The sequence below is a fragment of the Taudactylus pleione genome, unplaced genomic scaffold, assembly GCF_031769625.1.
Source record: "Taudactylus pleione unplaced genomic scaffold, aTauple2 ptg000186l, whole genome shotgun sequence".
NCBI classification, from domain to species: Eukaryota; Metazoa; Chordata; class Amphibia; order Anura; family Myobatrachidae; genus Taudactylus; species Taudactylus pleione.
The window spans coordinates 922133-947626 of NW_028284588.1; the positions used below are offsets into that span (position 1 = coordinate 922133).

Below are 25494 nucleotides of genomic sequence, written 5' to 3' on the forward strand. Positions count from 1 at the left end.
ATGAATTTTTTATAGTATGCAGCTGTAAAGCCGTCAGGTCCGGGGGACTTGCCAGACTTCTGTTGTTTAATAGAAGTTATAATTTCCTCTTCTGAGATCTCCTCACTCAAACCCCGGGGTGCCTCCTGAGATAGCTGAGGAAGATTGGCGGTGGAAAGAAATTCTTGGATTGCCGTCTCAGTAGGTGGGATAGAAGTAGGGTATGAAGAAGAATGTAAGTTATACAATTTATTGTAAAAATTTTGAAATTCAGATCGAATAGCTGCCGGGTCGTGAAGATGATTATTGGAATTTTTAATCATAAGGATATTTCTATGGGTTCGTGCCGTACGAAGCCTAGATGCCAAAATCTTATCAGCTTTATCTCTTTTTTCATAAAAGGTTTGACGCAGCCATTTTAGACGTTTAGCTGTGTGTTGGGAAAAAAGGAGAGCGAGGGAGTGTCGAACAGCAAGGAGCTCTTGTTGGAGGGAAGGGCTAGGGAACTGTTTATGTTGTGACTCTAGTTGTTGAAGACGAATTGAGAGGGAGTTAGTACGGGTTTGAAAATCTTTTTTAGCTTTGGAAGCTATACTAATCAAATGTCCCCGTAGAACAGCTTTAAGAGCCAACCAGAGAGTGGAGGGAGAGGTGTCTGGGAGAGCGTTTAATTGAAAATAATCCGTAAGTAGGGTTTTGAGATGGGTGATCGTATCGCGAGAATGAAGAATGGTGTCATTTAAGCGCCATGTCATTGGACGAGGACGTTCAGTAATACAAGATAGGTCAGCTGAAACAGGAGCGTGATCAGACCATATCAAAGGATGGACATGAACAGCCACAAGTTGCAGGGCTAGGTCGTGGCTGAGCAGGATCATGTCTATACGGGAATAGGAGTTGTGGACAAAGGAGAAGAAAGTATAGTCTCGAGTGAGGGGCTCACGAACCCGCCAGGAATCATAGAGAAGCTGGGATTTCATGAGATCAAGCAGCGCCCAGGAATTACGGAGGTCTGCCCTACCGGAGTTAGTGGCTCCCGAGGTAGATCTATCCAATGAAGGGTTCAATACTGCATTAAAGTCACCAGATACAATAAGGGAGCCCTGCCGTTTACGAGAGTGGAGGGTGTCTAGTCTAGTGAAAAAAGCTGGTTGGGCTTGGTTAGGGGCATATATGTTAACAATGGTGCAAAGAATATTATTAAGAGTACCCACAAGAATAAGAAAGCGACCCTCTTTATCTTCATAAGAATCGATCATATCAAAAGTGAGGTGGCGGGCAAATAGGATAGCAACTCCTCGTTTCTTCTGCTTAGAGTCGCAGGCATGATATGTGGTGGGATAGGATTCAGAGCGAAGTTCTGGATGGAGATTTCGCAGGAAATGAGTTTCTTGGAGAAATACTAAATCTCCTTTATATAAATTAAGAGTGGTAAAAAGTTTGCTACGCTTTTGTGGGCTATTGAGGCCCTTCACATTGAAGGAGAGTACCTTAAGACCCATGCGCTATGGTTGAGAAAACAGCTAAAAAAAACACAAAAAACAATTGAAAGTGGAGAGGTAAGCAAAAGTGACACATCATCAGACATGTAAAAAGGAAGAAGTGGTCCTGTTTGAGAAGGAAGGAAAACCGGTAAGGGAAAAGGAAGGTAGGTCGGCCAAATGGTACAGAGGTCCAAGGCCACGGGTGCTGACAAAGGGGAGGGGAACTATGCACTAATGAAGCACATAGGTCAGCAGATGGGTACAAGACCCTGGGGGGGCGCGGCAGAGGTAGATCATTTATCCATAAAGAGGTCATAGAGAGGAAAAAATATATACATATAGAGCCCTCCCACAAGCCCCAAATATAATAAATATATGGAAAGAAAAATACAACATCGTACAAATGGAGTATAGGAAAAAAAAATAGAAATCAAAAAACAATATGATTGGAAAAAAAAAAGAAAAAAAAAAAGGGGAACAAATAAATGGGAAAAGAAAATACAATAAAAACAGAAATATAAAAATTAATAAACAAGAGATGGGAATAAATCGAGGGATAAATCATCCCAAAAAACACTGAAATAGCAACCAATAAACAGAGTATATATATGTTCATAGATTTATATATACATATATATATATATATATATATACAGATAAATCAACAAAATCTCAGTAAGATTATAATAAATGAACAGCTAAGATAAGAACACATATAGATGTATCTTATATTCATTATGATGGAACTTCATCAAAACTTAATTACATAAACTTACAAAACCAAAATATCAAAAATAGGCTAGATGAGTTCCAGATACATATAATGAGACGGTAATGTAAAATATTCGTAATGGGGGACATCCTCACAAGTGGAGGGACCCCATTACGAAATCACAAAAATAATGCAACAATGAACCTATTAGAAGGTCTTAGGTTTCAGAGATCTGAGTGGAGGACTTGGAAGACTTAGGAACAGTAGACCATTCAGATGGAGGGGGGCGTCGAGTCGGTTGTCGAGACCTTTGAGGGAGGGAGGCGGAAGGTGTAGGACCAAGTTCTTCGGATATGCCCAGTGTTGATAGAAGAGGTTGAGCTTCGAGGAGAGACCGAGCCATATGTAATTGGTTCTGGTGCCATATTAGAATGCGAAAGGGGTAACCCCAACGGTATATAATATTATGATGACGTAGCAGGGTGGTAAGAGGCTTAAAGTCCCTACGTTTAGCAAGAGTCAGAGGGGAAACATCCTGAAAAATCTGGAGAGTAGTATCTCTAAAAGTGACTGAAGAGAGCTTGCGAACTTCTCTCATTATAGTCTCTTTGGCTGTAAAGTAGTGCATATGTAGGATGACGTCTCGGGGTTGAGAAGAAGATTGGGAGCGCGGCTTTAGCGCACGGTGGGCTCGGTCTAGGAGCAGGTGATCTTCCTGAGTAGAGAGAGAGAGTTGCATGAACAGGTCTTTGAGATAGAGCTCAAGGTGGGGGAGCTCGACGTCTTCGGGAATACCTTTGATGCGGATGTTGTTACGACGGGCCCTGTTATCTTGATCTTCTTGACCGTCTTGAAGCTGAGCAACATCTTGGCGTAACTGTGTAAGGTCGGCGTCGTAAGATTGTTGGGATGTAACCACCTCCTCAACTCTACGTTCTAGTTGGTCTGTTCTGGAACCAATAGCAGAAATTTCCGCTTGCATGGCATGAAGAGCCTGAACAGATTTTTTCACATCTTTGAGTTCTTTGAACAGTAAAAGGAAGTCCCTGCGAGTAATGGGAGAGAGGTCATCTTCTTCCGATTCGGAGTTGGAGTGGTCAGGAGCTGATTCTGGTGCAGTATCTTTAGCATCAGGCAAGGATTTAGGTTTTGAAAGATATGGTGTAAGATCTCCTGCGAGGGATTTCTTCGCCGTTCTAGGCATTATGAGTATCGATGTATAAAAGGGAGCAAAAAAAAAAATGTAAAAGAAACTCCACGTGTACTAATTAGGGGTGGGAGGGGATGAAATCAGTTAGTACATGTTGTAGCTGTAGCTGTCAGGTCGGGAGGGTAAACTGTATATCAATCTCGGCCACTGTAGTAAGAGTCGTAAGGGCGTCAAGGGGCCCAATTGCTAGTAATGTATGGAGATCTCTATGTAGGCAGCAACAAGGTCCCAGTCACAGCAGATGGAGAGAAAGTAGCCCGTCAGCGGAGGACCCAATCCAGCAGGAGGGAGAGAGCTGTGGATTGAAGCAGTGGATGTTCCTTAGACTGCAGGAGGGGGCCCCAGCCGGCGGTGTTTTGCAACAGTCCAAGGTGACCAGCACACAAGGGGAGAGGGTAGCAGGAGAAAGGAGGGCCCAGCAAGAGAGGAGAGGTCTCCAGATGCCTGTATATAATAGAACAGGCCAGCAGTAGTAGATCAGGTCCAACAGGAGGGGGGCAGCCAGTGGCAGAGGACCAGGTCCGGAAGAAGAGGGGCAGCCAGAGGTGGTAGCAGAGGCCCTGCACTTCTGGAGTGCAGCCGGGGCTCACAAAATGGCGGCCTCCCGCGATTCGCGGTTCCGGCTGCGGGTATTTCTAGGGGTCTCTGGGGGTATATACCTCTTCAGCCACAGCCAGTGAGGATCCGGAGGAGGGTAGGGATGTCGTGGCAATCACCCGAGGGGAGCGGCAGCGGTATCCAACAGCCGAGATGCCGCTGGCAGAGTCGCGTCGGGGACAGAGCCAAAATTGAGGCCGCGGCTTCACCCTCAGAGTAGGCCGAAGCGGCGGTCGGGCGTCTGCGGATTCGTGACAGTCACAGCAGGGTCTCTGGGAGCCGGTCAGCAGTAAGCAGGGGCTCCACAATATACTGCTTTTATTGCCGGTCAGACGGAGCCAGAGAAAGGCACGTCTGCTATGGTGCTCAGTTAGGCCACGCCCCTCACTTTCTAATAATCACTTACAGTTAACCTTGGAATATCCATAGGGATGGAATTTCACGAACCATCTTAATGCAAATGTGGCATCCTATCACAGTACCACGCATGAAGTCACTGAGCTCTTCAGAATGACCCATGTTCTATCACGTTTGCACGTGATACACCTGTGGCAACAGGAATGATTGAAACACCTCAATTCAATAATTAACAGGTGTGGCCAAATACTTTTGTCCATATAGTGTGTATCTATATTATATATAGAGTTTTAAAAAATTCATATGTTTTTTAATGTCTATTAAGGTTACTATCGTTTTTATTATAACCTAAAAGATGGCCGCCATCATAAGCAGTTAGTTCTGCGATCTGACAAAATGGTTGCCCTGATGATAACCAAAAAGATGGCTGCCGCCACATTTACCCAAAATGGCCACCGCTTTGTTGGTAGATGTATCTCCAACAAAATGTCCGCCGCCCTGTGGGTATATGTGTATCTCCATCCAACAAAATGGCTGCAGCTACACACAAGCTTATCCCCCCCGTAACTAACTCCCGTGTCCCGCAATTGTGATCAGCCCTACATCAACGCGTCTGTAACCTGACATCCTGGAGCATTTTGGGACATCTCAGACATCAGATATGATGTCATACAAAATGTCCATTTTTGGCGCAAATTACAATTGTGAACCTCCCCTTACTCCTTACTTAGGGAATAAATAGCAGGCACGCAAGAGACTCAACACCACTCCTGAGGAAGTCCCTATAGGACGTAATGCGTTGAGGCCAGCTGACCCAGGCTCTCTATTTGTGGACATTAATACTTATGAGGACTGGGTTAGCATTTTAAAAAGATAAGCACACTTTTTTTTATCTTATTTTGATTTTTATGTTTCCTAAGTTGTCTCCCTTTGTTATTGTATCCAAAATAAAAACCAGTGTTAAATGTACTGACGGGGGATCATTTGTATTTGATGTGAAGCACGTGGGTACTCATCATATATATTTTTATGGAATACTAAAGGGATACCAGGAGCTTTTTTGAAAGATACTACTATATGCTATAAACATAGCACTATTCGGTACGCAGCCCTTATTCTATTTGCCACAATATACATGAAAGAAATACTACACTATATTACCCCTCTTCCTTATGCTTGAATGAGCTCTTTTAAGGTGACCCAGCTGATTACATCCTGAGTCCATCCCATTCAGTGTGAATTCTGCAATTTGGAATTCAGATAAGCTTCAACGATTTTTTTTTTTTGGAACGCACATTTGAGCACCGGTTGCCACTTTATTTAATATTATTACACTATCAGGCATTGCATAAAGGGCAAAGCTACAGGAGGCATTGCATAAGGGACACAACTACTGGGGGCATTGCATAATGGGCACAGCTACAGGGGGCATTGCAGAAGGGGCACAACTACTGGGGCATTGCATAATGGGCACAGCTACAGGGGGCATTGCAGAAGGGGCACAACTACTGGGGCATTGCATAATGGGCACAGCTACAGGTGGCATTGCATAAGGGGCACAACTACTGGGGCATTGCATAATGGGCACAGCTACAGGGGCATTGCAGAAGGGGCACAACTACTTGGGCATTGCATAATGGGCACAGCTACAGGTACCATTGCATAAGGGGCACAACTACTGGGGCATTGCATAATGGGCACAATTACTGGGGGCATTGCTTAATGGGCACAACTCCAGGGGGCACTGCATATGGGGCACTACAGGGGGCGCTGCTTAATGGGCACTACTGCCACTGCCTGAGAGCCAGTGGTATGGGGCAGGGGCGGATCTCGACGTTTCGACCGCAAGAACGCGGTCTTTTTCAAGACACCACCAGTGTCCTCTCTTATTCACTGGTGGTGTCTTGAAAAAGACCGCGTTCTTGCGATCGAAATGTCAACCTTCCTGATTATTGCACCGATGTTGTGACGAATAAAGTAGGTGTTTTTACAATATAAAGTGAAGCCCTGGTGAGTGAACTCTGCTTTGCTGCAACTAATTTGGATAAATATATATACTGTATATTTACATGTGTGCATATATGTATCTATCCATAATGACAGCACCCCGTACTCCACTAGTCACTGGGAAGCTTGCTTGCTTGGGCTATCTATCTCAGCCCCTCCTCCCACACATGCCCCAGCAACTTACTGTACTTGTTCCTGATAGAGGGCCATGGAAGGCCAGCTCGGGTCAAGAAGAAGGGAGCATGGCCTAATCGCAGGATGTGTGACCATGCCCCCTTAAAAAAAACAAAAAAAACAACCCCTTTGCTACGGTATGTCACTGGGCTCCTCCGATCTGCGTGCACTGCATTAGATAAGGTAACCTGTCCTGACTGAGAAGATAACTGAATCCATAGCTGAAGGAGACCGCCATCACTGTTAATACAGTGGCTCTGTGGTACCGGGGACGATCGCCCTGATTGTCACCCCCTGGATCCGCCACTGGCAGGGGGCAGTCTGAGAGCTTGGGGATAATGTCTGCTTTCATGCTTATGGGGGCAGAGTGGGGCTGGTGAGATAACTGCTTAGGGGGGGGTATCTGGAGTGACACATGAGGGGCTGCTGTAGTGGCATGGGGGGGCTGCAATGACACATGAATATGGGCTGGAATGGCAAGGGAGGGGGCTGGAGTGACATGGAGGAGCTGAAATGTGTGTTATGTGAAGACAACAGCCCAATGCACACAAGTCATTCAACCAAAGAATGGTTAAAGACTACATTTTAAGTTTTAGAATGGCCAATCGAAATTTTGTGGAAGGACCTGAAGCGAGCAGTTCATGGGAGGAAACCAACCTACTGTATATGTATAACAGAGTTCAAGCTGTTTTGTATGGAGGAATGGGGTAAAAATTCCTACAAGCCGATGTTCAACAATTACCATAAACTTTTAGAAGCAGTTATTGCTGCACAAGGGGGTAATGCCAGATACTGAAAACAAAGGTTCACATACTATTGCCACTCACAGATATGCAATATTGGATAATTTTTCTCAAAAAAAAAAGAGCATGTCTAATTTTTTTTGTCTCATTTGTTTGATTTAGTTCTCTTAATCTACTTTTAGGACCTGTGTGAAAACCTGAGGTAGTTCTAGGCCAAATTTTAGCAGAAATATAGAAAATTCTGAAGGGTTCACAAACTTTCAAGCACTACTGTAGATAATCCTTGGAGGTGGATAAGTGCTCTGCACACCAAAAAAAGAAACATTTACTGTGGTTTTCAGTTCTCAATAGAAGCTTCCTGATGCGTATAGTGAAGCCAATTGACATTATTATATATATAACACCAGCATACTGTGTAACGCTTTACATTAGAGACAAATAGTAATAAAAGAAGATGGGGTATTACTATACAATTACTATACTGTACAGATGAAGGGGTAATACTGCCCTATTAGTTTTTCAATTTATACAGTGCATCTGGAAGCAAAATTGTATCCCCAAATCCAGATTCATTTTTCTTCATTATCTTGCCTTAAAATATATATTGAATATTAAAGTGTATTGTGTTTATTTTAATATTTTCTTTACAGGTGTACTACAGGTGCCAGTGGGCCCTAATGCCCTGCATGCTGGTACTTGTGGTTTTCCAAGTATCATCATGAAGGGGAGGATTCACCCTGCAAAGAAAAATATATAACACCACTAGGGGTGAGCGGGTTCGGATTTCTGAAATCCGAACCCCCCCGAGCCCCCCCGATCCGAGGCCGATCCGAGTCAGGCTCAACTTTTCCCGCCTGACTCGGATCTGAAATCGAGGCAAAACTTCATCATCCCGCCTTCCGGGTCTCGCGGGTTTTGGATCCTATATAAGGTACCCGCGTCGGCGCCATTTTCTCACTCGGCTGTGGACAGTGAAGAGGGAGGGTGGGAGTTAGGGCTGGCTGGGCTGTGAAGTGTAGTGTAGTGTAGTGCAGAGTAGTGTTGTGCTGTGCTGTGCTGCTGTTGTCCATAGGGGCTGTGTCCACTACTTCAAAGTCCATAGGGGCTGGCTGTGTTGTGCTGTGCTGCTGTTGTCCATAGGGGCTGTGTCCACTACTTTAAAGTCCATAGGGGCTGGCTGGACTGTGTTGTGCAGTCAGTTGTCCATAGGGGCTGTGTCCACTCCAAAGTCCTGTGCAGTGTCCCAGTCCTAAAGGGGTGCTGTAGTGTTGTCCAGGGGGTGCTCTGTCCGTCAGGGGTGCTCCCCCCAAGTGCTAAAAAAATATATATTTTTTCTGTGTTTGTGAATTGTGTGCGCAGTAGCCGCACGTGCATCGACAAAGTAGTGCCAAGCGTGCGCCTGTGTCATAAGTAAAGGGCCGGCTGGCTTGACCGTTAAAGGGTGCTGTAACCCCCAAAGTACACTCCAGTCCAAACCAAATAAAAAAATATTTTCTGTGTTTGTGAATTGTGTGCGCAGTAGCCGCACGTGCATCAACAAAGTAGTGCCAAGCATTCGCCTGTGTCATAAGTAAAGGGCCGGCTGGCTTGACCGTTAAAGGGTGCTGTAACCCCCAAAGTACACTCCAAACCAAATAAAAAAATATTTTCTGTGTTTGTGAATTGTGTGCGCAGTAGCCGCACGTGCATCAACAAAGTAGTGCCAAGCGTGCGCCTGTGTCATAAGTAAAGGGCCGGCTGGCTTGACCGTTAAAGGGTGCTGTAACCCCCAAAGTACACTCCAAACCAAATAAAAAAATATTTTCTGTGTTTGTGAATTGTGTGCGCAGTAGCCGCACGTGCATCAACAAAGCAGTGGCAAGCTTGCGCCTGTGTCATAAGTAAAGGGCCGGCTGGCTTGACCATTAAAGGGTGCTGTAACCCCCAAAGTACACTCCAAACCAAATAAAAAAATATTTTCTGTGTTTGTGAATTGTGTGCGCAGTAGCCGCACGTGCATCAACAAAGTAGTGCCAAGCGTGCGCCTGTGTCATAAGTAAAGGGCCGGCTGGCTTGACAGTTAAAGGGTGCTGTAACCCCCAAAGTACACTCCAAACCAAATAAAAAAATATTTTCTGTGTTTGTGAATTGTGTGCGCAGTTGCTACACGTGCATCAACAAAGTAGTGCCAAGCGTGCGCCTGTGTCATAAGTAAAGGGCGGCTGGCTTGACCGTTAAAGGGTGCTGTAACCCCCAAAGTACACTCCAAACCAAATAAAAAAATATTTTCTGTGTTTGTGAATTGTGTGCGCAGTTGCTACACGTGCATCAACAAAGTAGTGCCAAGCGTGCGCCTGTGTCATAAGTAAAGGGCCGGCTGGCTTGACCGTTAAAGGGTGCTGTAACCCCCAAAGTACACTCTAAACCAAATAAAAAAAATATTTTCTGTGTTTGTGAATTGTGTGCACTGTGGTTGCACGTGCATCAACAAAGGAGCAGCGCCAAGCGTGCGCCTGTGTCATAAGTAAAGGGCCGGCTGGCTTGACCGTTAAAGGGTGCTGTAACCCCCAAAGTACACTCCAGTCCAAACCAAATAAAAAAATATTTTCTGTGTTTGAGAATTGTGTGCGCAGTAGCCGCACGTGCATCAACAAAGTAGTGCCAAGCATTCGCCTGTGTCATAAGTAAAGGGCCGGCTGGCTTGACCGTTAAAGGGTGCTGTAACCCCCAAAGTACACTCCAAACCAAATAAAAAAATATTTTCTGTGTTTGTGAATTGTGTGCGCAGTAGCCGCACGTGCATCAACAAAGTAGTGCCAAGCATGCGCCTGTGTCATAAGTAAAGGGCCGGCTGGCTTGACCGTTAAAGGGTGCTGTAACCCCCAAAGTACACTCCAAACCAACTAAAAAAATATTTTCTGTGTTTGTGAATTGTGTGCGCAGTAGCCGCACGTGCATCAACAAAGTAGTGCCAAGCGTTCGCCTGTGTCATAAGTAAAGGGCCGGCTGGCTTGACCGTTAAAGGGTGCTGTAACCCCCAAAGTACACTCCAAACCAAATAAAAAAATATTTTCTGTGTTTGTGAATTGTGTGCGCAGTAGCCGCACGTGCATCAACAAAGCAGTGGCAAGCTTGCGCCTGTGTCATAAGTAAAGGGCCGGCTGGCTTGACCGTTAAAGGGTGCTGTAACCCCCAAAGTACACTCCAAACCAAATAAAAAAATATTTTCTGTGTTTGTGAATTGTGTGCGCAGTAGCCGCACGTGCATCAACAAAGTAGTGCCAAGCGTGCGCCTGTGTCATAAGTAAAGGGCCGGCTGGCTTGACAGTTAAAGGGTGCTGTAACCCCCAAAGTACACTCCAAACCAAATAAAAAAATATTTTCTGTGTTTGTGAATTGTGTGCGCAGTTGCTACACGTGCATCAACAAAGTAGTGCCAAGTGTGCGCCTGTGTCATAAGTAAAGGGCGGCTGGCTTGACCGTTAAAGGGTGCTGTAACCCCCAAAGTACACTCCAAACCAAATAAAAAAATATTTTCTGTGTTTGTGAATTGTGTGCGCAGTTGCTACACGTGCATCAACAAAGTAGTGCCAAGCGTGCGCCTGTGTCATAAGTAAAGGGCCGGCTGGCTTGACCGTTAAAGGGTGCTGTAACCCCCAAAGTACACTCTAAACCAAATAAAAAAATATTTTCTGTGTTTGTGAATTGTGTGCACTGTGGCTGCACGTGCATCAACAAAGGAGCAGCGCCAAGCGTGCGCCTGTGTCCCATAAGTAAAGAGCCGGCTGGCTCATTTCTTAAAGGGTGGTGTAACCCACAAAGTGCACTACTCTCCAGCAAAAATAAAAAAATATTTTCTGTTTTTGTGTGCGCCTTAGCCGCACGTATATATCAATATAACATAAATGGAGGACCAAACTTTCTCCGATAAAAATAAAATAGGGAAAGATCAAGAACCACTTCCTCCTAGTGCTGTTGCTGCTGCTGGGAGTTGTTCATCATCCCAGAGAGGAAGTAGGAACACCACTACTTTTACTACACAATTGACCCTCCAACAGTCCCTAGCTATGAGGATGAAGTACGACAGCAGTCACCCTGAAGCAAAACGTATAACTGAGGCCTTGACTGCTATGTTGGTGTTAGACGTGCGTCCGGTATCCGCCATTAGTGCAGTGGGATTTAGACAATTGATGGAGGTAGTGTGTCACCGGTTCCAAATACCGTCTAGATTCCACCTGCATCCTCAAAGCAGCAGCGACAAGCGTGCGTCTGTCTGTTAAAGGGTGGTGTAACCCTCAAAGTGCGCTCCACAAACAATAAAAAAATTCTTCTTTTTTTTTCTGTCTTTGTGAATTGTGTGGGCTGTAGCCACACTTGCATCCTCAAAGCAACAGCGACAAGCGTGCATCTGTCTGTTAAAGGGTGGTGTAACCCTCAAAGTGCTCCAAAAAATAAAAAACTATTTTTTTATGTGTTTTTGACTTGTGTGCGATGTAGCCGCACGTGCATCAACACAGAAGCAGCGCCAAGCGTGCGTCTGTGTCATAAGTCAAGGGCCGGTTTGGACATCTGGTCCGGACTGAAGGACATACCAACAATTTCTGACAAGTCTACTGTCACTGCATATGATACTGTCCTCAAAGCAGCAGCGACAAGCGTGCGTCTGTCTGTTAAAGGGTGGTGTAACCCTCAAAGTGCGCTCCACAAACACTAAAAAAATTCTTCTTTTTTTTTCTGTCTTTGTGAATTGTGTGGGCTGTAGCCACACTTGCATCCTCAAAGCAGCAGCGACAAGCGTGCGTCTGTCTGTTAAAGGGTGGTGTAACCCTCAAAGTGCTCCAAAAAATAAAAAACTATTTTTTTTATGTGTTTTTGACTTGTGTGCGATGTAGCCGCACGTGCATCAACACAGTAGCAGCGCCAAGCATGCGCCTGTGTCATAAGTCAAGGGCCGGTTTGGACATCTGGTCCGGACTGAAGGACGTGCCAACAATTTCTGACAAGTCTACTGTCACTGCATATGATACTGTCCTCAAAGCAGCAGCGACAAGCGTGCGTCTGTCTGTTAAAGGGTGGTGTAACCCTCAAAGTGCGCTCCACAAACAATAAAAATATTCTTCTTTTTTTTCTGTCTTTGTGAAATGTGTGGGCTGTAGCCGCACCTGCATCCTTAAAGCAGCAGCGACAAGCGTGCGTCTGTCTGTTAAAGGGTGGTGACACCCTCAAAGTGTGCTCCACAAACAATTAAAATATTCTTCTTTTTTTTCTGTCTTTGTGAAATGTGTGGGCTGTAGCCGCACCTGCATCCTTAAAGCAGCAGCGACAAGTGTGCGTCTGTCTGTTAAAGGATTACATCGGTGACAGCATCCAAGTAGGCATGTCAGACAGTCTGTACCTGTACTGGCAGGAAAAAGAAGCAATTTGGAGGTCCCTGTACAAACTGGCTCTATTTTACCTGAGTTTCCCCCCCTCCAGTGTGTACTCCGAAAGAGTGTTTAGTGCAGCCGGGAACCTTGCAGCGAAAGGTGTAGGAGGTTGCTTCCACAAAATGTGGAGAAGATGATGTTCATAAAATGAATTATCAACTCTTCCAGGGAGACCAGCCTCCAGAACGTACAGAGGGACCTGTGGTTGTGGATTCCAGCGGGGACGAATTAATACTCTGTGAGGATGAGGATGTACACAACACTGAAGAGGGTGAGGAATCGGTGGATGAGGAGGATGAGGACGACATCTTGCCTCCGTAGAGCCAGTTTGTGCAGGGACAGATTAATTGCCAGCTTGCTTTGTGGGGGCCCAAACGAACCAATCATTTCAGCCACAGTCGTGTGGCAGACCCTGGCGCTGAAATGTTTGGTTTGTTAAAGTGTGCATGTCCTGTTTATACAACATAAGGGTGGGTGGGAGGGCCCAAGGACAATTCCATCTTGCACCTCTTTTTTTTCTTTGAATTATGTACTGTTTGGGGCCTAGTTTTTCAAACTGCCATCCTGTCTGCCACTGCAGTGTCACTCCTAGATGGACCACGTGTTTGTGACGCCCACTCGTATCTCTTAGCATAGTCATCCAGCTACCTCGGTGCAACCTTTTGGATATAAAAACACTATTGTGAGGTGTGAGGTGTTCAGAATAGACTGGAAATGAGTGGAAATTAAGGTTATTGAGGTTAATAATAGCATAGGAGCAGAAAAACACACAAATTCTGTGATTTTAGCTGTTTTTATGCTTTTTTAAAAAAAAATACAGATCCAAAACACAAAACCCAGAACCCAAAACACGGAAGGGTGGTTTTGGCAAAACCAATCCAGATCCAAAACACGAAGAAAGATCCAGATCCAAAACCAAAACACAAAACACGAAAAGTGGCCGGTGCACACCCCTAAACACCACACTTACACAATCAACCCGACACCCACTGCCCAGCCTAGGCCTGGGGTACCCTCTAGCGGGGGACCCCTTTATTGGGGATGTCCCCAGCTCACCAGGGAACCCCGGCCTGGGCTGACTAGTGGTCTCCAAGGAACACACCTGGTACCTTAAGGACCTTGAGAAAGATATATCGAAACGCGTTGGTCAGAGGCTTTTTTGTGCATCAATTTGGAGAGCATTTGGATTGTGGACATTACATCTTCATTAAGGTACCAGGTGTGTTCCTTGGAGACCGGTCCGGACTGTCTCTGGGTCAGCATACCTGTTAAACAACTATACCTGGATGTTTTTTTTTATTTTTTCTCATTTCTAAAGATTTTCCAAATAAGGTTATAAGAACTTTTAAATTGTGTCATATTTTTTATACACATTCATTGAATTAAAGATTGTAAGTCATTCATCAAATAGCTTTGGGATTTTTTTTTTTTTTTAAAAACAACTAAAAAAAATCTTGATGTGTTTGAATCATATTCACTTGAAGTAAGTTTTGGTACGTGATCATCCTGATAAAGATACCGTTATATGATTCACCCCACTCTGTTTTATGTGAGTAGGGTACGTTTGTGGATTATATGTATTTTATGATATGCCAGATACACCATTTCTGAGAATCTGTGTTTAAAAGAAATCGCTATATGTTTTAAACCATACTAAATAGAAGTGAGTATGGTACGTCATCCTATCGTTTAATTGAGAATACACAACCAATATCCTGTAGAGATTACTCCTGCAAAGAAGTTTATCTGCATGATTTTTTGGAAAAAACTATTCTACACATGTGTTTTTTTGTTTGTCTTTTTTTCGTTTTATACATTGAATGTTTGAAGAGGAACCTCTGAAGAGAGTGACAAGCGATATAAGGACTGCTTTTCAGCCTAAGTATATTATTGTTAAATAGCGCTCTTATGACACTATCTATATTTTATTTCCTGTACAAGAATAGCGTTATGTATGGGCAGAAGTCTTGGGGGGAGATTTATCACATCTTGGTGAGAGATAAAGTACCAACCAATCAGCTTCTGTCAATTTACAGGCTATGCTAAACAATGACAGTTAGGAGCTCATTTGTTGATACTTTTTATCTCTCTCCAAGATTTGATAAATCTCTCCCTTGGAGAAAGATAAAGAGGAGATTTTAAGCAAACCAACCGATCAGCTTCTGACTGTCATTTATCTAGCACAGTTTTTGAAATGGTATTTATATGCTGATACCATTTTATCTCTCTCAAAGTCTTGATACATCTTCCCTACAGTGTGATATGTAAGAAATGTGGTTGGAATGTACTTGTGTATAATCAAGATGGGTGTGATAAAAAGGGACAACGTTCAATATTAGTGAGTTTAGTGCATTTCTCACTTAGTGACTTATTTATTAATCAATTCTCCCATTAAATTATGCAGAAATTGCTGCATGTTTAAGAGCAAAAATTATTTTAAATGTACTAAATAGGAAACCGGAAGATATCAAAGATAGCTCCTGCTTTTCGTCCGACAACTCCCATTAAATAGCAAAAGAAGTGTCCATAAAGGTTACTCACCTGATTCTTGAAGATTTCTACACAACTGCGTAATTTCCCATAGACTTTTGGACCAGAATACTTCTCAGGTCCGAAGCTGAACTGCTGTATCCAATTACATCCTAGAGAATACAGAAGCTTTTCAGGAAGCTGCAAGTAAAATAAAATACATTTATAAAACATCATTTTATTTTCTTAAAAAAATCAATCTTTGGAAAATGTATCTTAACATACATAAGCCCAGCCCTAAACTAAAAGTATTTATCACAACCGCAACAAGCCCAATTTTAACCCCTTCACAATTTCGAAATGTGGATCTGCACCAAGCTATAACACTAGCATTATCGAATGTACTAATCCTCTGTCTCACTAAAAATGCCTCAAGCCTTAAAAAAATCCTGATCTTAATTCATTTGAGAATCCTCACACAGAGTAATTTATATGAACAGAAACCTTAATAAGACTGTAGGCTGAGTGCTTTACACATGTCACAGAAATCCAATCTGACTTGTAATATCCATAACACTGTACAGTATTGAAGCATTGTTCCTAATGATACACAAGTAACTCTAATGGAACCTGAAGTGGTAGCATAAAAACTCACTGATTGTAAACAATAATATCAGAACACCTTGTTAAGAGATTGTTTCTAAATGGTATATTTACTAAAGGTCAATTTTATTTTGGATTTGATCGATTTAAAATTGATCAAAATCATTCAACATCGATGTTGTGTTTCTGGGCTTAAATCACACATTTAATATCAGACAATTTTTGATCTGGTTTTTAAAATTTAGGAAATGTGTGATTTAGCCTCAGAAATGTTGATCTATTTTCATCAATTTGAAAAAAAATCAAAATTGACCTTTGGTAAATATACCCCTAAGAGTTTATACATGTAACAGTATTATGGGGATGATGCAAGTAAAATGAGCGTACTGTACATTAATCAAAAGATATGTGCACAAAAATAGTTTATTTCCACGCATGTGCAGAGAAGTATGTATCCCAAGATGCTCACACATTGGCAGCATATGCACTTGGTCATCATCAACTGCATCAGTGTGTACTCCAATACCAAGTGCGAAAGATATGCCTCCTAACAGGCATATACAATTACATTATATAGGGTGATCTTCAGCACTGACCTTAGTATTCAACATATTAGCATACATGAATACCATGAATGAGGATATAAAATACCCTGTTCATTTAGAACTTTCTTAGTTAGTTACCAATCATGAGCTGTGCATACAAGAAAAGGCGCAATGTCCAATACAATAGCTTATATATAAATAGTATTGCTTCACTTGTTACTCACTGGCTGAGGAAGCAACTACACGGTGAGACCCAATCTGTTTTAGGTTTTATTTTTACCGTTCATTTTTTTGCATTTTAATTGTTTTTATATTATCTGACTTTTTAGTGACAACTGCCTTGTTCATTCTAATAGTGCTTTTTTTATTTATTTCTCTACATATCAATTATTAATCCACATATTCCTAAAGTATCCAGTAATTGTCTTTTATAGGATCCTAAAAGTTACAGGACATACTTGGGTTTTAATTTTTTCTGTAAATTTCAAATAAAGCAATACTATTTACATGTAAGCTATTGTGTTGGACATTCCTCCTTTTCTTGTGTGCACAGCATATGGTAGGTGAGTAAAGAAGGAGCTTGTTCACTAACAGAGAAAGTTCTAAATGAATTGGGTATTTTATATTCTTATTCAAGTTATGCATGTATGGTAAAATCTTGATAAAACGCACCGAAGATCACCCAATATAATATAATATATCTGCCTTTGAAGCTGCTTGGGAGGCTTCTGTTCATCTCTTTGGCCACAGTCATTAGATGCTCTGGCGCAGCTTTGAATGGGCCATATTTGTGTGAACATGCCCTCTTTGAACTCTGCCTGTGGGCCTGATTCAGGGGTGCATGCAGTTGAGTGATGTTTTGCTACTGGGCAGTCTAGAAAGCTCTTACTGTGCACGCGGGATCCAAGGGTATTTCAGGGTGGAGATTGGGAGGTGACCTACAGGAATCGCAAATAGAGGAGGTGGCATGGGCGTGTTTGGGCATGCAGCTGGTTTTCTTTCACAGCACCACAACCACAATGGCCATAGTCTGAGAAAGTTACAAAGGAGGATGCTCGGGGAGTCGATGCTGCGATTGATGGTGCATCGATGATGGAGACATCGGATTCACCTGCGCAGATGAGCCTTGACACAAGAGGAGTGCTTTATATGACATTTGCATATCTTCACGAATATGTGAGAAATCGTAGCATGCAAAGAGCAAATGATATGTTACACAAACGGACGTATGTTCAACCCTGCATCAGCTACTGTATGTGGCTGTTGAGACATTATAATTAGAGATGTGCGGTTCGGTTTTCTTCGGATTTACCCGGATATATTCGGATCTCAAAAACTGCATCATATTGGCTATCCAGCTGTGACATATTTTAGATAGCTAATAATATAAATCCAAACTAATCCGAACTTGCGCTAATGTGGCAAAAAAGAACAGAGTAAATCCGAACCCGCACATCTCTAATTATAATACCCAAAGCATACTTGCCTACTCCTCCGGAATGGCCGGGGGGCTCACGAAAATCGGGTGCCACTCCCTGCCGCCCAGAAGAGTGGACAAGTCTCCTCGCCGGCCGCCACCTAACCGCACCCCCCCCCCCTCCATCCACTTCCCCCCCAGCAGCTGCCCACTTATAGAATTGGACGGCTGCACAATGCCGGTAATCTCTGCATTGTGTAGCGGGGGTGGGGCAGCAATGATGCAATAACACTGTCATGCCCCCCCACTCCGCCCCCAATCACATGTCATGCCCCTCGCCACATCCACGCTGTGCTGACCTGGCTACCTCCACCCGGAGGGGGCAGGCAGATTGTCTACAAGTATGACCCAAACATGTAATAAACTATAAATCACTCACTTTTACTTGCTGCAACAGTAAATTAAATGCATATACATTTTAAGAAGCAGAAGGCATGATTCAGTAAGGATCGCTATTGCATATACAGCAGCGAGTTCGCAAGAAATGCAGCTGCAAAAGTACGCTAATGCCTGCCACAGCTCAGCCAGTATACAGACGCCCTCTGCTGCTTTCTCACATCCGTACTACCTCGCACTCCTGTGAATACATCGGTACCATCGACGCACATCGGCCCGTCACGCAACATTTACACCACATCTGACCAGCCGCAGAAACTGCAAGTCTCGTCACACGCAGTGTATGCAATCACAGTGGCTAATTCATGCACACCCAGGAAGCGGCGTTGAAACAGATAGATACTCCTGCGTTTTTCAAACCACTCCTCCATCACCGCCCCCAAATGCTCACATCCTGTCACTCGCTCTGCGATGGATTCCTCAGTGCGTCCGTAATCACAGTGCGATCGCAGAGCATGCGCAGTGAGGTGCATATATATGCGCAGAGGTTAACAATCGCTTGATCTGCATACGTAATTGCAATTGCGTAAACTGCTGAATCAGGCCCAGAATTCCGTTATTTACATTATTTTCTATATGTTATAAAAAGACCTTTAGGATATCTTTCTCTTTCATCCAACCAGGGAAAGGGAAGCCTTGGCTGAAAACCTGGAACAGAACAGCTCTAAGCACGCAGTAATTGTCTTCTTTTACATGTTGTAGAGTTTTGACATGATGTTTCCAGCAAATATCTTCATATGCCTAAAGATATAACATAAATGACACTTTAAGGGAATAGTATAGTTTTCTATGTATGTATAGTTCAAGGGACCGATATTTAGCCCATCCTGGTATATGAACACAGTCTTGATCACATCTTTAGCTTTGGTTACTTTTCCTGTAATATTCTTAACTACAGTAGCTGGGATACCCGACATTGCCCAGGTTGAACACTGGACCCTGATTTACACCTGCAAATTGTGGCGAAAATACCGTCGGTGCAAGGGGAGTTGCTGCTATGGTGCCTGAACTGCTTCTGTGGCCAGCCTCTCCACCTGCACCCAGTCACGCACACATGGTGGGCCGGTCCAGTCAGGGTTTCAAAGGGGGCCCAGGTGTCAGCAATGTTGATTTTGTAGCAGCCCGCCAGCTGATTACAGCTGGCGCACTGGCAGGCTGTCATGGAGAGATAGTACCGTCGCGAGGCAATCAGAGCTTGCAGACTGGAAGCCAATCAGCAGTGGCTTGGTTGGTTGCTGGCCCACGAGCTCCGATTGGCTTGCGACCGGCGCCAGATTCAAATTGCACCAGCATTGCCTGTTCATGTCTGCCGCTGCGCCAGCTGTAATTAGCTGGTGGCCCAGCATCAAATCCACACCTGCTGGCTGCTGATGGCACACAGGGGGAGGCGAGAGGCTGCTGGAAGGACACAGCAAGGTGAGTTGTTGGGGAGGGGTCATAATGTGTAAGGGGCACTACATGGAATAATGTGTTATATGGGGCGGTACTACAATGTGGCATAATCTGTAAAGGGCATTACTGTGTGGTATAATGTGTAAGGGGCATTACTGTGTGGCATAATGTATAAAGGGCACTACTACTGCATGACATAGTGTGTATAAGGGGTACTACTGTGTGGCATAACCTGAATGGGTTCTGTGTGGCATAACATGAATGGGCTCTGTGTGGGGGCAAATGTATGTGTTTTTTTTACCTCTGGGGGGCACTGTTAAGATCTTGCTATGAGGCCCACAAACGTCTAGTTACGCCCTTGCATGCAAACAGAGGCTCTGGATTTAATATGACCTTGCATGAGTCAACAAGTTTGGTCAGACTGAGGTTAAAATTATACTTTTGGAGCTTTCTCACAGGTCTTTGGCAGACTGACAATTTCCACTGGAGCCAACCCTTGAACCTGTGTAATTTAAGAGTGTCCCCATTTTTAGGGATTGTGTGAGAGTGTGTGGCCCTGATGTAGTTTGAACATAGGCAAAAACCTAATCCTGGTCAAACTACACCACCATGCCAAATTTGGTGGCACTATGTCCAAAACTCTGGCCGTGCATAAAGGACAGATGGACAGACAGACACTTTCTCGCTTATTATATAGATGAGACAAATGTGAGCTGACACCTTTCACATGTACAGTACATAACAAATGTGAGATAAATGCATAACATTTATTCTGTACTACAGTATTAGGCACCACCATACCAAGGCCTGGTTTTAGGGTAGGACAGAAAAACCTTATTTTCTCATAATGATAAAAATATGAAAATAATTGTAGATTTTGAAGTGATAGGTTAAATGTTTTTGGCTAAATTATTCTTCTGTATCCTCCTTTCTGATAACAGAAGAAAAAAGAAACATAGCATTAAAAATTATGCAGAATAATAACTAGCCGCGCAGCATTTTAAGAAAGTTTTATTACTGAACCTCACAGGGATTAATGTAACATTGCAAATCTTAAATCAGCAAATATTGATTATATTTAAATATAAGTAAATCCTGATATATTTGCACATACTGTATGTTTGTGAATGTTATTAGCAGTGGTGTTTTACAAATATACTTAATGCCATCAATCAAGACAAAGTGAAAGAGTAGGCGTTGCTGGAGAATAGCGCTTCATGTGAGTGGACGTGATGCTGCCATGTGATGTTTACATCTAATTAATTATGCGCCACTCTCTTCATCCAGTTACAACCTCTGTGTCAGTGCAATCGGCTGTTTCACCTCTGACATTTACAATACAAGGAAAGGACAACTGGTGTTTATAAATTCAGCACATTGAAGACTACATTTTCTGTATTTCACAAGTCTATACAGACAAACTTTTTAATGGTTTACATTATTGAAAATACATCGGAATATTGCTTATGTGTAACCACATAGGATAATTAATATTAGTAACTATTACATATTAATCTTTGTAGATAACTGCAATAAAGTATAGCTTACATTCCTTATAGCCACACATTTAGATATTAAGTCGAATCCGAAAATGTGTCTCTTCAGGGAATTTGCCTTTCTGCAATACTGTACATTGCACACATTTTTTCTCCAGTGCACCATTCTGTAAGCACATGGCTATGCTCGACAAGATCGTTGTGGCTGTAGGGTACTGCTAAATGCAGGCAAGGTGCAGGAATGCACTGTGTGTTGTACACAAATGGGGATGTAGTTAGCAGATCCTGACTAAGGGGCCTATTCATCAACACTAAAATAACGTTTTTAAGGACATTTTCCTTAAATAACGTTATTTTGGTATTCATGTAGCCACTTAACACAGGAGATATCACAGATATCTCCTTGCTAAGTTCCCCTGCGTTAATTTCCACACTCCCCATACATTAGTATGGGGATGTGGAAATTGTGGTATTCATCAAATTCCGAAAATTATAAATTTTTGGAATTTGATGCAGTTACTATTCGCCACTGTGAGGTGGTGAATAGCAGGTGAAACTTACCTGTATCCGCGTGTGCAGGTCCCCCGACGAGTCCCTCCGGCGCTCTGCTCTGTCCTCAGGCTCCGGAGGCTGGTCGGACATGTGTGCTCCCCAGCAGAGCACAAGAAAGTTTAGAAAAAGAAAAAAAAATATTTTATTTTTTTTCTAATCTGTCATGTGGTCTGCTGGGAAACCACATGACAGACCAGCAGGACGGAGCCAGAGGGTAGGCAGGTAACCAGGAACCAGGCAGGTAAGTCAGGGGGGGGGGGAGGTGAGCGGAGACTTAACGCATCTGTAGGCAGTGCTGCGCATGCGCTGGTTTTACAGATGTAACAGCGCATGCGCAGCACTGTTTCCAGATGCGATAAGGTAGTGTAGGCAGGGAAAAGTATCTATTTCCCGAAAAGCTGTCATCGCAAAAATGACAGCTTTTCGGAATAAATACTTATGGAGAGGTGGAATGATGAATTCCACCTATAATTAGCTAGAACTCCATGAGAGTTCTAAAGCTAATTATCTCCAGAAAATTTTTATGTTTAATGAATAGGCCCCTAAATCCCGATGGCTGAATCCAGACAAGGGAGTCAAGGTAGGCATCGAAATACCAACGACTATCTTAATCCCGACGCCGGAACACAGAAGGACAACTGCCTGAACGAGGTAAGTCAGGTGTTAGTGTTAGCTGCGGGGGGAGGGATAGGTTTAGGTCACATAGTGGGGGTTAGCATTAGGTTTTTTTGGGGGGGTTTAGGGTTAGGCACCTCTAGGGGAGAGGTGTAGGCACCACTGGGGGGGCTAGGTTTAGGCACTAACCGGGGGAGGGTTAGGTTTAGGTTTAGGCACGAAGGGGGGAGGGTTAGGTTTTAGGCATTAACGGAGAGGGTTAAGGTGCGGGGTGGGGAGGGTTAGGCTACAAGCAGAGAGGGTTAGGGGGTGAAGGATGGAGGGTAAGTATACTTACCCGACCCCTGTCGGGATACCGAGCATTTTACCCCCACATAATGACTGGTTTTCACATGTCCTCAGAGATGCGACAGAATGTCATGTTAACATTCAAAGGTATGTTTTTGTTGTCAACGAACAGGACCAACTTATAAAGGATAGTGTGTTTTATAGACACAAATCTACTAATATAAATGACAACTTTAAATGAAGGGTTAGTCCAAAGATAGCAAGCAGAACTTTGAGGTTATGTTTTTACTTTTTCCAACATGTGCATTAGGCCCACAATGCCACATGGGAGTCATACAAAGCATCTGCATAGTAGCAATTCCCAAAAGTGATCAATATGAGATATACTCGTGGATGCACTTGCCAGAAACTAAATGTATGGTTTATGGTTTAAAAAATTACCTGCATAGTGTTTCAATTCCAAGTTTAACCTTTGTATATTTAAACATTACTCAATAAATTATTATCCCTTTCATATCTTAAAGGGTTTCATGCACAGGCTAATTTTTCCATTTTTGCCAATTTGACAGTTTTAAGCATAACTGTTATTCCTTACAATAGAGAGAAGTGAAATAGAAAAAAAAAATTGCACAAAATCTAATTTTGCACAGAAGTGCAGAGTTCCAGTAATATAGTCTTCCAGTTCCACTTTTTTTTAATTCCCATCTACAAATTGTTATTTAACCCTGTATTGTACATTTACATTTTACAGATTGAATAAAGCTGGCATAATGTGTGTTGGGGAATGGTGTTCGGCCTACGCCAGGAGACCGGCGCCCGGCATCCCGATTGAAGGGGTGCCGGGCGCGGACAGCCGGGCGCGGGTAGGGTTAGGTTTAGGGCTCCTGGGGGGACTTAGGGATAGGCACTCCCAACGGAGGTTAGGGTCAGGCTAGGGGAAGGGGGGGTTAGGGTTAGGTACCCCAGGGGGGAGGTTAGGGTTAGGCACCCCCCCGGGGTACTTAGGTTTAGGTGGTGTCGAAGCTGGATTAGTGGCTGAGGCGGAATCAGCGTAGAAATTGGCATGCGCGACGCCATCTTGCGAATGGCAGCTAGACTCTATTTTAGAAACAAGAATCTGCACGATGCCATTTTGCGACCAGCGCCATTTTGAGTTACAACTCACAAGCTAAGTACAGATGGCAATGTTTTTGATAATCTACCAAGGGCAACTGGAAGAACAGCCTCCTGAGAAAAAGTAAATAGAATAGACAATGCACCAGAATACTGTGAGTGTTTTACATACAAATTGGGAATCCCTGTATGTAGACAAGTATAGTTGTGGCAATTGTAATATAACCCAGACATTGATCTACACAATTGAATTTGTCTGAATCCTAAACAGGTTTTAGTCCCACAACCAGACAGAATGGCCCCGGCTTCACAGCTGGGGGTAACACATTTGCATTGCAGTTTGAAACGGTGAGTGAGGAATGAGATGTGTGTATGTATGTATGTGTGTATATATACACTATATGTACATTATAAAACCAACTGTTAGGATTTGCATGAGAGGCAACCAGCTGTCTGAGGCTGGACTGTGTCTATTTGAATCAACCTGTTAAATGCTCTGTAACAGATGTGTCCCCCTTGGGAACCAATGGCATCAGCAACAAGCCTTTCTATTGTGTTGTCTATTTCTGGGGGGTATAAATAATGTGTGCTCTGACCCTGGGTTTCTAGTCTTCTTGCTGATTGCTGATTGACGGAGGTTATCTTGCTGGTGCCGGGATCTGGCCCAGAGCGCCTGCGTATGTATAACTGTACTTGGGTCTGTATAATTTCTTTGCGCTAAATTGTACTTAGATCATAGCGTGTAACTGACTGTACTTTTACTTGAATAATACTTTGTGCTTTGGAACCACAGGTTCAAGGTCTGGAGTCTTTATTTACTGTATGACTGCGTACGCAAAATAGCGTCATCCTTAGAGGATTATAGGAAGGATATTAGAAGGTATAGGCAGGAGTGTACAGAGGTTATAATACAGAATCCTTAGTTGGGGGCTCATAGTGAAGTCACTTACCTGTTCACACGATAAAATACGATATCTCACCAAAGGGTGGATAGTGGCCCTGCAACCACTCTATGCTGAGAGATCGCTATCCGTTATTGTGTGAGTCAAGGTATGCCGACTAGAATCCAGGGACAAGAAAGGAAAAAGTTTGTTTTCCTTTGTTGATAGTATTTTACGCTAAAATACTGTGTCGCGGTATTGCGCATGTGGCTAAGTCGCATTTTTGCATGCAATAGGGACGCACTTTTGCGTACGCAGCTAAGGGTACGTCATACGGTTGTGTGGTAGTCGCATCATTATGTACGCGACTAGTAGCACAATAGCGTATACGCATTTTTCGGTTGTGCTGCCACGTGTTTAAACAAAGCCATTGAGTTTACATTATCAATTGTTGCTAATATCTGGGTTAACGTGTATTTTTCTGCGCAGGAAAAAAGTGTGTAACTGTGAGTGTTTCTTTAGGGTGTAACACGGGACCTAAATGTTAAGGGTATCGTAGGACCCTTAAGTGCTAGGCGCAGGAAGGTGGCCTAGTGACTCGGTAGCAGCATACCGTTTACTTTTACACAGAGCAGGTGTATGGTTTGTTATTTTTGTTAGGGTTCGGATCCCAGCGTGATTATAGCGTTCAGTAATCAATGTGTGTGATCTGTTAGGCTTATTTGAACACTATAATTGAACCGCATATTTTTGGCTAGATTGTGACTGTGAGCTAGTGGGAGGGTGGACAAAATCAACTGGAACACAAAGGGTACTTTGCTGCCCCCTAGCAGTTGAAAGGTAGTCAAAAAGGGATTGCTCAGCGGAAGCGGCCTTTACTTCCGTAGGTGAGTGGAAGCGTCTAGAAGTCCTCCATAGGGTTTGTGGATACACCCTTTTTCCAAGGCGTTCACAGGTAAGTGAAAGTACCTTAATTGTCTTTCACCAGTTTACATTTTT

At 43.4% G+C, this 25494-nt stretch overlaps 1 protein-coding gene across 2 annotated transcripts in view; it reads right to left on the reverse strand.

Annotated features, from left to right (window-relative positions):
• The window catches only part of OTULINL (OTU deubiquitinase with linear linkage specificity like), a 90656-nt gene that overhangs the window by 16407 nt on the left and 48755 nt on the right, over positions 1-25494 (reverse strand). For both annotated transcript variants that reach the window (XM_088476331.1, XM_088476332.1), the window contains 2 exons: positions 18750-18899; positions 15210-15338 (listed from right to left, as the gene is read on the reverse strand). In XM_088476331.1, coding sequence (XP_088332457.1) covers positions 15210-15338; positions 18750-18899 — 279 coding nt within the window. The remainder of the gene's footprint in view (positions 1-15209; positions 15339-18749; positions 18900-25494) is intronic.